The sequence below is a fragment of the Phoxinus phoxinus genome (assembly GCF_949152265.1).
Source record: "Phoxinus phoxinus genome assembly, chromosome: 2".
In the NCBI taxonomy this organism is placed as follows: Eukaryota; Metazoa; Chordata; class Actinopteri; order Cypriniformes; family Leuciscidae; genus Phoxinus; species Phoxinus phoxinus.
In genome coordinates, this window is record NC_136877.1 from 18,214,372 (window position 1) to 18,228,875 (window position 14,504).

Sequence of the window (14,504 nt, forward strand, 5' to 3'; positions counted from 1 at the left end):
GCAAGAGTGGACCGCTCCCCAGACGGTGCGTCAAGTTCGGTCATTCCTGGGCTTCGTGGGCTACTATAGGCGCTTCATTAAGGACTTCTCCAGAATCGCCAAACCCATCAATCAGCTGTTGGGAGGCACGGGTCGAGCACGGGGTCGAGGGTCCCCCTCCATCCAATGGGACCCAGCCTGTGAAGCCGCTTTCCAGCAGCTCAAGCAAGAACTCTTACAAGCCCCAATATTGGCCTTTGCCGACTTTACTCAACCATTCATCCTGTACACCGATGCAAGCCAACTAGGGTTGGGAGCCGTCTTGGCGCAGAAACAACAGGGAGAGGAGAAAGTGATCGCCTATGCAAGCCGAAGCTTACACCCCGCAGAGAAGAATGACTCAAATTACAGCTCTTTTAAACTCGAGCTACTGGCCATGAAGTGGGCGCTGGGCGAGAAATTTAAAGACTACTTGTGGGGAGCCAAGGTACGGGTTGTCACGGACAATAACCCGCTGGTGCATCTACAAACGGCCAAATTAGGGGCAGTGGAGCAACGCTGGGTGGCGCAACTGGCCAACTTCGATTACCAGATCCAGTACCGGCCAGGTAGAGAGCACACCAACGCTGACGTGTTGTCCAGGTTACCAGGTGAAGGATCGGCAGGCCATACACCGACCCCAGAACTGGGGTCCGACGAGGGATTAATGGTGGGAGTTGTAGAGGCACCAGGGCAGACACCCGAGGACCCCCCTCCGTGTTGGGGGTGGGACCCACAACGCTGGAGACTGTGGCAGGGCGAAGACGGGGATGTGCTGCGGGTACGGACATGGTTGGAGCAGAAGATCTGGCCCGAGGGGGCGGAACGTCGAACTCAGACCCGGAGTGTGCGAGGCTTGCTGGGACAGAGGGAAAGGCTCTATTTGAGGGATGGGGTGCTCTGTAGGACGCATTAGGACCCAGGCCGAGGAGAAGAGGTCTGTCAGATCGTGGTCCCTGAAGGTCGATGGCAGGCTTTACTGGAGGCGTACCATGCTAGGATGGGACATCAAGGGCAGGAGAGGACATTGGCTTTGTTGAGACGACATTTCTACTGGCCTGGGATGGAGGGTACCACCAGGACTTACCTCCAGAGATGCCCACGTTGCACCTTGTTCAAGTCCAGGAGGGAGGCGCGGGCACCGCTGGTCCCGATTCAGGCCAGGGCACCTCTGCACATGGTGGCAATGGACTTCCTCACTCTGGGACGGCCGGTGGACCAGATCCAGAATATTCTCGTTGTCACCGATCTGTTCACTAAACATGCTTGGGCCATCCCCACTATGGACCAAACTGCCCTGACCACTGCTAACGCCCTCTGGAAGTACGTGATCCAGCCATTCGGATGCCCGGAAATCCTCCATTCAGACCAAGGGGCCAACTTCGAGTCAAGGTTGATTCATGAATTATGCCAACTGTACGGATGTAAGAAGACCCACACGACCCCTTATCATCCTCAAGGGAACGGGGGGTGTGAACGATTCAATCAAACCTTGCTGGGCTTGTTGGGAACCTTGGAGGAAGAGCAGCAGGGCCACTGGGCTGATCGGCTCCCAGCAGTGATGCAGGCGTACAACAATAGCATACACAGTACCACCGGTTATGCCCCTACCTACCTGATGTTCGGCCGACATGTGAGGCTCCCAATGGATATGCTTATGGGAACCACTGGGGGAGAAGAGGGAAGTAGTCTGTCCGACTGGGTAGCGAACCACCACCGACGCCTCCAGTCCGCATATGAACAGGTCGCTGGCCGGATTAACCAGGCGGCGTTAAAGAACAAGAGACTGTACGATAGGACGGCCCGAGAAGCCCCGCTACTGCCCGGGGAGAGGGTGCTGCTACGGGACAATCGCCGACAAGGGAAGGGAAAATTGAGCAACTGATGGGAGGCCCAGCCATACGTCGTTCAGCGACAACCCCATCCGGACCAACCTGTGTATGCCTTACGGCCCGAAGGGAAGACGGGCCCCGAACGGGTGCTACACCGTAACCTGATCCGCCCTTGCCCGAATTACCCAAAGCCAGTGGTAGAGAACCCACCGCCCGAGACGACTTGGACGCCCCCGCTGGTAGGATGGGCAGTGATCCCGAGGGGCCTAGGCCTAGGACCACGACCTGAAGCACCCATCTCTCCACCCCGACGTTCGCAACGAGAGAATCGGGGTCAGCCTCCAGCCAGGTACGGAGACTGGGTGACTGGAGACCGTTCTCGGGACTAGAACGGTTTGGCAGGGGGGTATGTCACGGGGTGACAAATAATCCCCGGAACTAATTCCACAAGAGAAGTGTTCCCGCCGGGGCAGTTTTGAAGAGTGGAATTCGTCGCCTGGACTGGAAAAGAGTGAGATGAGTGATTGACAAATTGAATCTCATAAACGCATGTTTTCTACACTAAATTGGATACTGGTTTGGAGTGCTCGGATCACGTTGTATACATCGCACTGAGTGAAATATACTGATTCCTTGTCGATCTCTAGCCTCTCCCTTGACCGTTGCAAACAGCGAAGTGAAGCCCGCTTGTAGTGGTGAGGAAATTATTCACCACATCTGTCCCAACTCTGACTATCATCGGCTCTTCAGATCAAGACCTCTGGGTGAGTGTTGGCCTTATTTTGCACTTTGAAGAGTGGATTTGCAGTGCTGGAATTGACGTTTCCCATCACGTTGCATGTTTGGAGTTAGACTGTCGTGTGTGTGTGGAAGATTTATCTTTTAATCGCCGTGCACTCCCCAAGTGTCATGCTGGTCTACCGTTCATCATAAGAGCCTAGTGAGATCGATTGTAGTCACCTGTTGGATGTCAGAAGGGAAAGCCCCCGTGTGCACACTACACATGAGAGCTGTTCACCTCTATCTGCAGTGTTGATTCTGTCTGTTCCAGTGAACGCCCTGCTCAGCTTGTGACGCTGTCTCCTGCCACCCATGTGAGAGCTGTTCACCTCTATCTGCAGTGTTAATTCTGTCTGTTCCAGTGAAAGCCCTGCTCAGCTTGTGACGCTGTCTCCTGCCACCCATGTGAGAGCTGTTCACCTCTATTTGAAGTTTTATGCTGTCTGTCCCAGTGGAAGCCCTGCTCAGCTTGTGACGCTGTCTCCTGCCACCCATGTGAGAGCTGTTCACCTCTATTTGAAGTTTTATGCTGTCTATCCCAGTGGAAGCCCTGCTCAGCTTGTGACTCTGTCTCCTGCCACCCATGTGAGAGCTGTTCACCTCTATCTGCAGTGTTGATTCTGTCTGTTCCAGTGAAAGCCCTGCTCAGCTTGTGACGTTGTCTCCTGCCACCCATTGAAAGCCCTGCTCAGCTTGTGACCCTGTCTCCTGCCACCCATGTGAGAGCTGTTCACCTCTATTCGAAGTGGTGATTCCGTCTGTTCCAGCGAAGGCCCGCTCAGCTCGTGACTCTGTCCCTGCAACACATGTGAGAACGGTCTACCTCTGCTTGAAGTGTTATGCTGTCTGCCCCAGCGAAAGCCCCGCTCAGCTTGTGACTTGAGTCTGTTGTAGCTCTGCAACCCACCTGTTCGTCACTCACCACTGTGAGTCTGGCACCAGCGCCAGAAGGAAGTGAGCTCCGACCGTCTACTCATCTGGGATACCCACCTTGTTCGTCACTCACCACTGTGAGTCTGGCACCAGCGCCAGAAGGAAGTGAGCCCTGTCCTACCTACTCACCGGCGATACCTACCTGTCCATAAACTTACCACGGCGTTGCCTTGGATCCTTGGGAAGAGGAAGGAAGAGGAAGGAAGAGGATTTTAGATAGGATTTTCAAATTGCTTTTAGACATTAAATAAAGTTGTCATTTTTTTATTCCTGTCTCCTGCCTCCTCCTTTGACGCGCTCCTCAGGGTGATCCTGGTCCAGGGGTGGGTGCAGTCTGGCTTGGCCCACCTCGACCTGTGACAGTGTTACCCACACACCCAAAGCAAGGACACAGAAAGCCACCCTTCACCGAAATATATTTGGACATCTTTTCCCAGCAATGCAGATCAATCAATCAATCATTTATTTATATAGCACATTTAAACACAACCGAGGTTGACCAAAGTGTTTCACAAGCAATCAAATAAACACAGTAGAACAAGTAAAACAGATACAGCATGCAAATATAATACAAAAAATAAGAACAAGCGAGCAGTAATAATATAGCAAGAAATAGTTATATAGTGTTAAAAGCCATGGAGAATAAATGAGTCTTTAGCTGAGTTTTAAAAATGTAAATAGACGGGGCATGCCTAATAAACATCGGAAGGCTATTCCATAGCTTCGGGCCAGCGGCAGCAAAAGACCGATCGCCACGTTTTTTTAGTTTTACTTTAGGAACTGTTAGGAGGCCGTGGTCACCGGATCTCAGGTTTCTAGATGGTGTATAAGGAACCAAAAGTTCAGTTAAATATTGCGGTGCCAGATTATTCAAAGCTTTGTAAACAAATAATAAGATTTTAAACTCAATTCGGTACTTGACTGGTAGCCAGTGAAGGGACATTAAAACAGGTGTTATATGGTCAAACTTACGCTTCCCTGCAAGTAATCTAGCGGCTGCGTTCTGAACTTGCTGTAGGCGGGAGATAGATGCCTGAGTACTGCCATACAATGAGTTGCAGTAATCAAGTCTACAGGTAATGAACGCATGAATGACTATTTCTAAGTTATTTCTTGAGAGAATGGATTTTATTTTACTGAGAAGGCGGAGTTGATAAAAACATGATTTGACTACAGCAGAAATCTGTTTATCAAATTTTAAATTTGAATCAAATAAGAAGCCCAAGTTCCTAACGCACTTTGAGTTATAAGGGGTGAGAGGGCCGAGGTCAAGGTCATAATCACAGTTATCCTTGGGGCCGAACAGAATAAACTCAGTTTTATTTTCATTTAGATGAAGAAAGTTGAGGGAAAGACAGATGTTTTACTCCATATTAGTCGAGAACATTAGTGGAACAGTCCATAGCTACAGTTTCATAAAGTTTAAAGTGTAGGGTTGTGTATTATGTGGCCTCTTCTCACTGCAGGGTTAGTGTACAGTAGGTGAAAGACTGTAGATTGAAACCTGCATGAACAATTATCATTGCATAATCGCCAGGCTGCTCCAGAGGAACTGTCCCAGTAATACGTATACAGTATGTTGTTTAGAATCATAAATGGCAGTATTGACAGGAGTGGCTATTATAGTTTTCTCTAAGTGTTATCACTCCGTCTGCTAACTAAGGACTGTGAGGGTGTATCATTGTAGTAATTTGTCTAATAATCCAATTTCCTTCACACCCTCTAATAAATCATCTGTTAATCGTCATCTGTATATTTACTCTATTCATCTGTGCTGTTGCTATTGCGGTCTTCATCCTCCTCTAAGTTGAGCGTAGAATAATTTGGACAAAGACAATGGAGACTATCTCCAGAAGACAGAAACAGTGTGTGAGGGCAGATGTTGAAAGAACAGACCAGTGTCTGTACATCAATGTATATGATGCTCTCTGTTCGGCCAGTTGCCAGACATAATATGCTCCTATCTTGATCCCTGTCTGTTGCACGCCTAATTCCACTTATCCACCCTTGCTAAAGAGCTAAACAATCTCATCTATCCTTTGCTAGACACTTCTAGAAGCAACACTTGCACATGAATGAGAAGGTAGAGAATATTTGGACTGGTTTGAGCTGGGCCCTTAAACCAGTTCATAGTATTATCTACCTTTTCATCCTTTTCAAGAACTCCGAACTGAGAACTTCTTGATTTTCCCTGAAGACAAAAAAAGTTGAATCAGTTGTCTCCAACTGATTCAAAGCAAATACCTACAGCATCTATAATTTATCCTGGTCTTCTCTCTTACATTTTCTTTGTTGTCAACACATCCCAAACAAGTAATAACTTCCTGACAATCTCTTTGAAAGTTGGGATATTCAGAAACAGACCTTCCTCCGTAACAACCACTTGACTTCGTCAATCAAATGGATCATCCTCAAGGACTTGTCTCTTTTTTACACCACGTTGCAGTAAGCTTCTCAATCTTTCTGCTTCACATTTACATTTTCTAAAAAATTAGGTCTTAGACACTTTGTGGTTAGAGAGGTGCCATTAATTTTTTTGTGTGCTCAAAACAAGCTTATGCAACACGTTCCTTTGTTTGTCCTTCATGTATTTAAGTTCTGAAAATTCTCTCGTTTCACTGCTGTTTAGATCTCTTAACACTAAAATCACTTGTTTTAAATGCTACATTAGGTAACACTACATTAAAATGTAGTACAGAGGTATTCTCAACTCTGGGCCTGTAGATCCACTTTCCTGTAGAGTTTAGCTCCTACCCTGACCATACTCACCTGTCTGTAACTTTCTAGCAAATCTGCTTTAAGGCAAGGCTCCAAGATTAGCAAAAAGAAAAAAACCTGTAAAGCTACAGTGCGCAGGGAATGAGATCAGAGGCCTTTTTTAAATGGATATCATTGGAGGAGAGGCTTAACTATATTGAATAAACTGCTTTTGTGGGTAAACAACTGATTATTTAAGGAATCGACAGCCTGTCGGCTAATCTTTAACACAGTAAAATGCTGTCAATTATGACCAGTGATGGGAATAACTGTGTTATAAATAACGGCGTTACTTTTTTCAGTAACGAGTAATCTAATTGATTACTCTTCCCATCTTAATAACGCCGTTACCATTACTGCAAAAAAATGCGGCGCGTTACTATAATAGAAGCTGTTTTTTTTATTTATCAGACCAACTAGATCTCTGACACCAGTTTCACACTGCACGTGATACAGTATGTCTATTTATGGTCCCGGAGGCAAAAATAGACTCTGCGCCGAAACGATCGCGGCACTGCTGCTTCTGCTCAGCTACGCACATGCCGCACCACCTCTGCGTGCGGTCAATGTGAATGCTCTAATCTGTTAACATGGGTAGTGAAAAAAATCCGTGCTGCTCTGCAACGCGTGCAGTGTGAAACCGGTTTGAACCGAGAGGCAAATACTTTTTTTTACTGTTCTTCCTTGGTATACCTCATATTGTTACTGTTCTACTTTTTCGAGGAAGAAAATACTTGAAGTACAGTATATCTAGCCTACCAATTGTCTGAAGTTTTTGTTTTGTTTTCTTTGCACTACAAAGAGTGTATATATTTGTTATTTCTTTTTGGTATAGTGCTTAACAAGCATAATTACATTTTTCCCAGTTGTGGCCCGTTGAGGGGCAATAAATATCAAAAGTTCCAAACCATCTAATGTGTTATTTGTATCGATCCACTATATCAACATAATATCTACATACATGGCATTTGATTGGAGGCTAGTCTCTCTTTGTAAGTGTCCGTTTCATATATAATATTACAATATTACAATAGCAACATTACAATAGTTTAGATTTGTGTAAATTGTTTCTTTTCATAATGTATTGTAAGTGTCCATTTCATATAATATTCAGATTTATCATAAATAATTGAACATGCATATGTATTTTAAGTTCCTTTAAAGAGGGGTGGAGGTGGGGTCACATTTGAGCATTTAAACATTTACTTGAAAGTAACGCAATAGTTACTTTCTGAAGTAACTAGTTATTTTTATAATTTGTAACTAACTAATTTAGTTACTTTTTGGAAGAAGTAACTAGTAACTGTAATTACTTTTTAAAAGTAACTTGCCCAACACTGATTATGACAAATTCGATGATATCTAGGCTGTAATGAAATACAAAAATAAGTTCATTAAAATTCAAGTATATTTTAAGTATACTTTATGCAGTAAGTATACTAATACTGTATCAATGTACTATAGTAGTATACTTAAGTGTACTGTTTCAGTACTACTTGGGACTAAATTGACCTAATTTAAGTGTAAGTAAATAAATAAAAGAAAAATAATCTTAAAGTTGACAAAGCATACAATTAAAAATACATACATTATTTTCAGATTACCATGTGTATTTGTGAAAATGAGTGTCTATAACACTATGAAATAAAAGTTTTAATAGGTCATGACATTTGTTTGTGATGTTACATGTATGTTGTATTTATTGTGCATTAGTCGCTACTTGTAATATGCTGGGGCGGTCAGTTGAGCAACAAGATCACAGCACATCTCAATTCTCACAAGGATGCGTTCTGTGTCTTGCATCCTTCCGTGTTCATTCTTTCAAGGTAGCCTGTCAAGACTGGTCTTCACGATAACGTTGCGTTCTTGGAATTGAGAAACAGTCTTTTGATTGAAGATTGAAGACCTTGATTAGCTTGTTCAGCTGTGTTTGATTAGTGTTGGGGCTAATCTCTGCAGGAAAGGGGATCTGGAGGGCCAGAGTTGAGAACCCCTGATGTAGTATATATGTACAGTATCAGTATGAGAAATTATTACTCACTTTGAGATTTGCTAAAGATTACATTTAACAGTTTCAGTGTTATTATTTCTGAAAATGTAAATAAGTTGTTCTAAAAGCAATGCATAGTGACATCATTGTGTGATGATGTAGGAACCAATGAATTGTTTTTTTGAACCAGTTCATTGAAACGAACCGTCTGAAATAACCAGTTCTCAAAAATGAATCAGTTTTACTTTCAGTTTTACTATCACTTTACATCACTAGTACATACACATCATTTGATATTGTGTGGCTTGTAGCAGACATACTGACTGGCAAGGTTGAGAATAACGCTTTTGTCTTACAAGCTTAAATGCTGGTTCCACAACATTAGTGTAATGTTCAGAGATACTGCCCGTGCCAGCCATAAGTTGCTCGTCATTGTTCTTTAATTAGAAAGCTGTTATTCAGGGAGCGTCAGATAGAAAAACACATTCATGACAGCAGAAAACAGGCTAAATTATGACTGAATGCAACTGCCTAAATCTACATTGCTGACACTTTTTGATCAATTACTCCACCCAAGATGTGTCACATTCATCATGAGGGAGGAGAGCGCATGTGTGTGGACTGCCCCGAGCAGCTCTGCCCTGGTTTCAGTGTCTGCTGTGCGTGCGTGTGTGTGTGTTTAGAGCGGGGAGCAGGTGGTGAAATTTGGAGAACATGACCGACTCATAAATGATGAATATCTCAGTTCCATTGCCCTGCCTGGATGCATCACATCTATGATATATAAAGCTGCACGACCTCATGTCTCTCTCTCAAGCACACGTCGTGTTTTGCTGAACAAACAGACGCTTAACCGATGCTACCTGACCAGAGAAAACAGGGAAAAATTTCCCTTTTGATAAATAGGCAAGAAAACCTTAACACCCAAAATGCACTGGGCATGTTGCCAACCGAGGCCACTCCCACCAGTCTGCTCTGAGTGACTCTGGACACTTACCAAAACTTTTACTCATAATAGTGTCGACTGGTATTGTTCCCGGGTGCGAACACTCAAAGATTAAATGTTTAGCGCGAGCGATCTAATTTTGGTTTCCAGTGATGAATGACCATGAACAGTGTTTTAGAACAAACAAAGGGGAAAAACTGAAAGAAACTACTGCCCTGTCATTTCCGCCCAATCCATGCAAATGTAAACAAACTCATTTGTCAGGTGACAATGGTTGCAATAAAAACGGAAATAAAAGCGCTGGATCTATTTGCAAGCAGTTTTTTACTGAAAACAAATAAAAAATTACTCTTTTCCGGAATTCAGGAAACGAAAACACAGAATACAGAACAACCACTTTTTAAAAGATGAGGTCTGGCAAAGAACGCCTGTAAATGAGCTCTATAAATACAGAGAGAGAAATGCTACTTTTACACGTGGACGGCTATTTTCATAAACGGACATTTCACCTCTCTCCGTTTTCGAAAATAACATTGTGCGCACCTGTCAGTTTTCAGAAAAGTGTTAGTTTACACGAACCCGTGTATATGCCATCAAGAGCATGCCAAACCTGTAGGTGGCAGTGTAACGAGAAGCTCGAGCCCACGTTAGCCAATCAGAATCCCGAAAATACCAAGGGGGTAATCCATCCGCCGGAAACTGAAGCCTCCGCGGGAGCCGCCATTGCAGCAGAACTTCACCTGCTGTTAGCATTCCATTGACTCCCATTCATTTTTGTGTCACTTTGACAGCGAATAACTTTACATCTGAAGCGTCCAAAGACTCCATTTGTCCATTATTTATTTCTAAAGAAACTCGACAATGTATAAAAGGCTCCATTACTTTGTATCTTACGTTATGACTTCGTAGAAGCTGTTTTTGTAAAAAATAGGCTAACGATTGCGTCATACCCACGCGACTCTCTGTCGCACTGTAGAGAAATTACCGTATAGACTGGCGGAGAAGCTCACAAGCAATCGGGGGGACGTGGAGGCATAAAGTCAAGGGAGAAGCCCATAGAGATTCATAAAGTTGCTCATGCTGCTAGCTCATTGACAACTAATAATCACGCTCTCCGTCTCTGCGAAATTCGGAAGGGAATGATTCAGATTTCTCTCGGCACAGCTACTAGAAGACCCACGTCACATCTACGTCGTCAAGATCAGTTTGAGTCTGCGCAGTTCGCCTGGCGATCAGGAAGTGAGTGCTTCAAATGGGCTTCACTTTTCTCCGTTGAAATCTATGGGGTCGCTGTGTCCATCTTATATACTGTCTATGGAAAATACTCACATCGACGTCTCCTGCCTAAAACTCAGTGGGACACATGAGGGCAAATCAAAAACCATGGCAACAGAAGAGCACGAACAAAGAGAACACAGGAAACTGCACTGAGAACAGTGCTAAACTAACTCAGTCCAACTGAAGCAAAAGAAACACAGGTCAAACACGACACTATTAGCTGATAGAATGAATGTAATTTAGAGATTGTCGATTTAAAGTGTTATTTTTTTATAAACCTTTAAAATTCTTAGAAATTGCATCTGAGCAGGATGCAAATGATGACATTCTATTAAACAATATTTTCAGATAAAACTTTTTTTTAAATTGTATGCGATTGACAACCCTATGTGGAAGTAATTATAAGAGGATGTGATCAAATCACTCGTCTCTTAATAAACAATCATCTCAATGCACACTCACCCCCTGTGATGAAAAAGTAGATTGCATTACCATGTTAATAATAATTGCAGAAGTGTTTTTGATTTGATGTTCATTTTGATTTGAGGCTTTATGGATTACATGGAAATTACATGCATTTTAATTGTATATCTGATGCCATGACCTCCATATTTGCGTGCTGAAGGTTATTTATGTTGAACACTCATCACTTTAATTAAAGCGATGTTGCATTAACTCATTCTGTATGTTTGGCTCAAGGAGAGATCTGCACGGTCACATGACACTATGCTTACATGTGTGTACCGCTACACTTCAGTATGAGCAAGAGATTAGAACTTAATTCAGAGTTATTTATTTATATTTGTCTGAAAGTGTGTGTGTACAGTTTATGTTCTTGTCTCTGTTTCTTACAATATTGCATTTGTCCAAAGAATAGTTAAAGTATGAAATCAGAGCATGTGTTTGCCAATATGTATCTATTTTTGTGTCCACTGGCACTTGTTTTTGTGATAGGCTTTCATTGTCGTAATATGACCTCTTTACATACAGAAGTACCAGAGTACAGTGATGGGATCAGATGGTAGTTAATATATGGGTCATTCTCACAATATGGTGAAAAACGTGTCCCTTGTAATTTCAGTCATTACACATTATTCAAGAAATCCTATATAAAAAGGCATCATTCCATAACATAACATAACCATAACATTTTATTACATTACGTTATCCATTAAAAGCCCATCCCACCCAGATTTTCAAATTATCGGGGTTCAAGCACTTCAAGGCCTTTTATGTACATGCACAAACATATATCATATTTTATTTAGCAAGCTTGTAAACACTTTGCCAATACAGGCAATTTACCAAAGTATATGGTATAGTAGCCTCATGGGATAGTAAATTGTCCATCATATTCACACTTCAGAATCTCGCTGGAAGTAGTAGGTCATCCTGCTCCTACTCTTTTATGAGTACTGTGAATTCGGACATACTACTTTTGTCACATACTGTTTTTCGCCTACTTAGATTACCCCCAACTGCATATCGCACACATATAGACAGAGATCAGAGATCATGCAGCGCACACACAGAAACATTCAGGAGCACAGAAACCTGTTGTCAATTTTGCCCTTTTATTCCCAAAATAGCTTCACTACTGAAACGCTACATTATATTTCTCAGCAATGAGGTGGTAACGTCGCTGTTTTTTAAAATAATTCAACACACAGTTTCACTATTAAAGCTGCAGTAGGGAGTTTTTAGAAAACGTTGACTTGGCCTGAAAATTTGAACAAGCACAACTTACAGGTCACTCCCCCTTGCTTGTTGCTGCGCTAGTAACAGCCCTCCCTCCACAGCTCCTCCGTGAACGCGCAGGCTAGTAAGCACTTACTAAGCAGGGCCACCGATGACGGCGGATAAACAGTTATGCACATTCACTGGTAGGGACGAAACATCAACAATATGCTTTACATTGACTATGGCCTGCCCATACTTTGACTACAAACTTGGTCCTCGTATTTTTGCAATACATGTAATGTAACTTTATAACGTTGCACTCTTTCTATAAGTTATAAATAGCTATAAGGTTTGATAAGAACATTTCAGCAACATGACAAGCCAGTGAATTAGCAATTCAAATGTTGCTTTGGACAGTGCGTGACATTTTATCTGTATGTTATGCGGCTAGAGTTTTGACACCGAGTCAATGGGCTCCGACGAGGAATTCACCCCCACAGCGTGTAGTTCTTATAAAATGAAACAAATCAAACAGGGATACTTGCTTGTCAAGCAGAAATATGGCTAACTCTGCATCGGTATTTAATCCTTTCAGGACACGTAACGCTAGCTCCCTCCACCTCTGAAAAGCTGCTCCGATGTTTACCTTCGTTTTATTTTGGCTCTGTCTAATTCTTTCTTTTTCACTTGTCTATCGTCATTGGTCTTTTTCCGTTTACCCGTCTTTGTTGTATGAGCAGGTGCCACTCGAGAAATTGGCAGTTTTGGTTGTTTGCCCAACATTAGCACAGCTGCGGCACACCGGCAATCTTTATTTTGAACGACAGTACGCGCTGTGCAAGAGAGGGGTGTGATCAGCGCGTACACAAGCTTGATTGACACTGCTAAGACATTCCTCCTGGCTCTGATTGGTTGTTTCTGACGGGAGCGGTCTATTTATGCAAATGGCAATAGGACCACTGGGAGGAGCCAGAGGAGCTTGATTTTTTTCACAGATTATCTGTCTCATATTCTACTGTCAGGACATAATGACAGTTTTAACAAATATGTAAAAAAAAAAAAAATCAGAAGTTACCAACTGAAGCTTTAATAGAGATGCATAGACAAAGGTAATTCACACATAAACAATCTCTCTCTCAAATTCATTCAAATAAATGCAATATTACTGAACTACTTCATCGCTGTGTCTGAATGGCAGGCAGAATGCTAGATCTAACAAAAGTTGACAAAATAACTGATGAAAATAACCGCCATTTTTACCATTCTAGTCTCCACTGTTGGTTCTGGTGGTTTTTAGGATGAGGTATTCCATTCAAGGTTGCTTGCTACACCACTGGTAGTTAGCAATATCAAAAGCTAGAATTTTTTAATTGCAAAAAAGTTCAAAGTAGGTTGTTTAATACATGATGATTAAGTTAATTTACTTTTAAATGTATGACTTTACATCTTGTAAGTTGGAAAAACTCATTTATTTTAAAGGGGGGGTTGATTATGATTTCCCTTTTCTAACTTTAGTTAGTGTGTAATGTTGCTGTTTGAGCATAAACAACATCTGCAAAGTTACAATGCTTAAAATGCAAAGCAAAGGAAGATGTTTTCTTTTAAAGAAATTGCTTTTTAAGGACTACAACTTTTTAAGGACTGTGGAACACAATTTATAGATTATCAAGACAGAATATACTAATCAATAACTACACATAAGCTACATACATTCATCAACTAACCATTCAGACATGTCCAGTTGCATTCTACATGTTGTCACTTCTTCCTGAGTCTCTCTATCTTTGTCTGACTCCGGTATGAACATAAAAGGCTAAAGGTTTTTGAAATTTTCAGTGCATGTCTGTGTGAGGTAAAAGGACACAAGCTGTTGTAACTCCGCCCTCTGTGCCGGGAGCAGCAGCTCATTTGCATTTAAAGGGACAGACACAAAATGGTGTGTTTTTGCTCACCCTCAAAAAGTGACAATTTTAACATGCTATATAAAAACATCTGTGGGGTATTTTGAGCTAAAACTTCACATATACACTCTGGGGACATCAGAGACTTATTTTACATCTTGTGAAAAGGGCATTTTACCACCCCTTTAAGACTGACCCATAAACCATGACTAGAATGATTACTGAATTCATAAACAATAGTTTAAGGTACGTCAAAGAATACTAAGGTATTACCATGGTACCATGGCCACACAAATCTGTTTTTGTAAATGTAATTCTTCTTTAGACATTTTCACTGTATTTTTCTCTACTCTGCAGTAGTGGGCAAACCTTTTCAGTCTGACACTTTT

At 42.5% G+C, this 14,504-nt stretch overlaps 1 protein-coding gene across 5 annotated transcripts in view; it reads left to right on the forward strand.

Moving 5' to 3' along the window:
- The window catches only part of slc8a4b (solute carrier family 8 member 4b), an 89,057-nt gene that overhangs the window by 63,432 nt on the left and 11,121 nt on the right, over positions 1–14,504 (forward strand). The window contains exon 1 of one of the 5 annotated variants that reach the window (XM_079604926.1): positions 12,273–12,417. The exons of the other annotated variants lie outside the window; for them this stretch is intronic. Coding sequence (XP_079461052.1) covers positions 12,404–12,417 — 14 coding nt within the window. The 5' untranslated portion in view covers positions 12,273–12,403. Of the gene's footprint in view, positions 1–12,272; positions 12,418–14,504 lie in introns of those variants that run through there. 5 annotated transcript variants of the gene reach the window in all.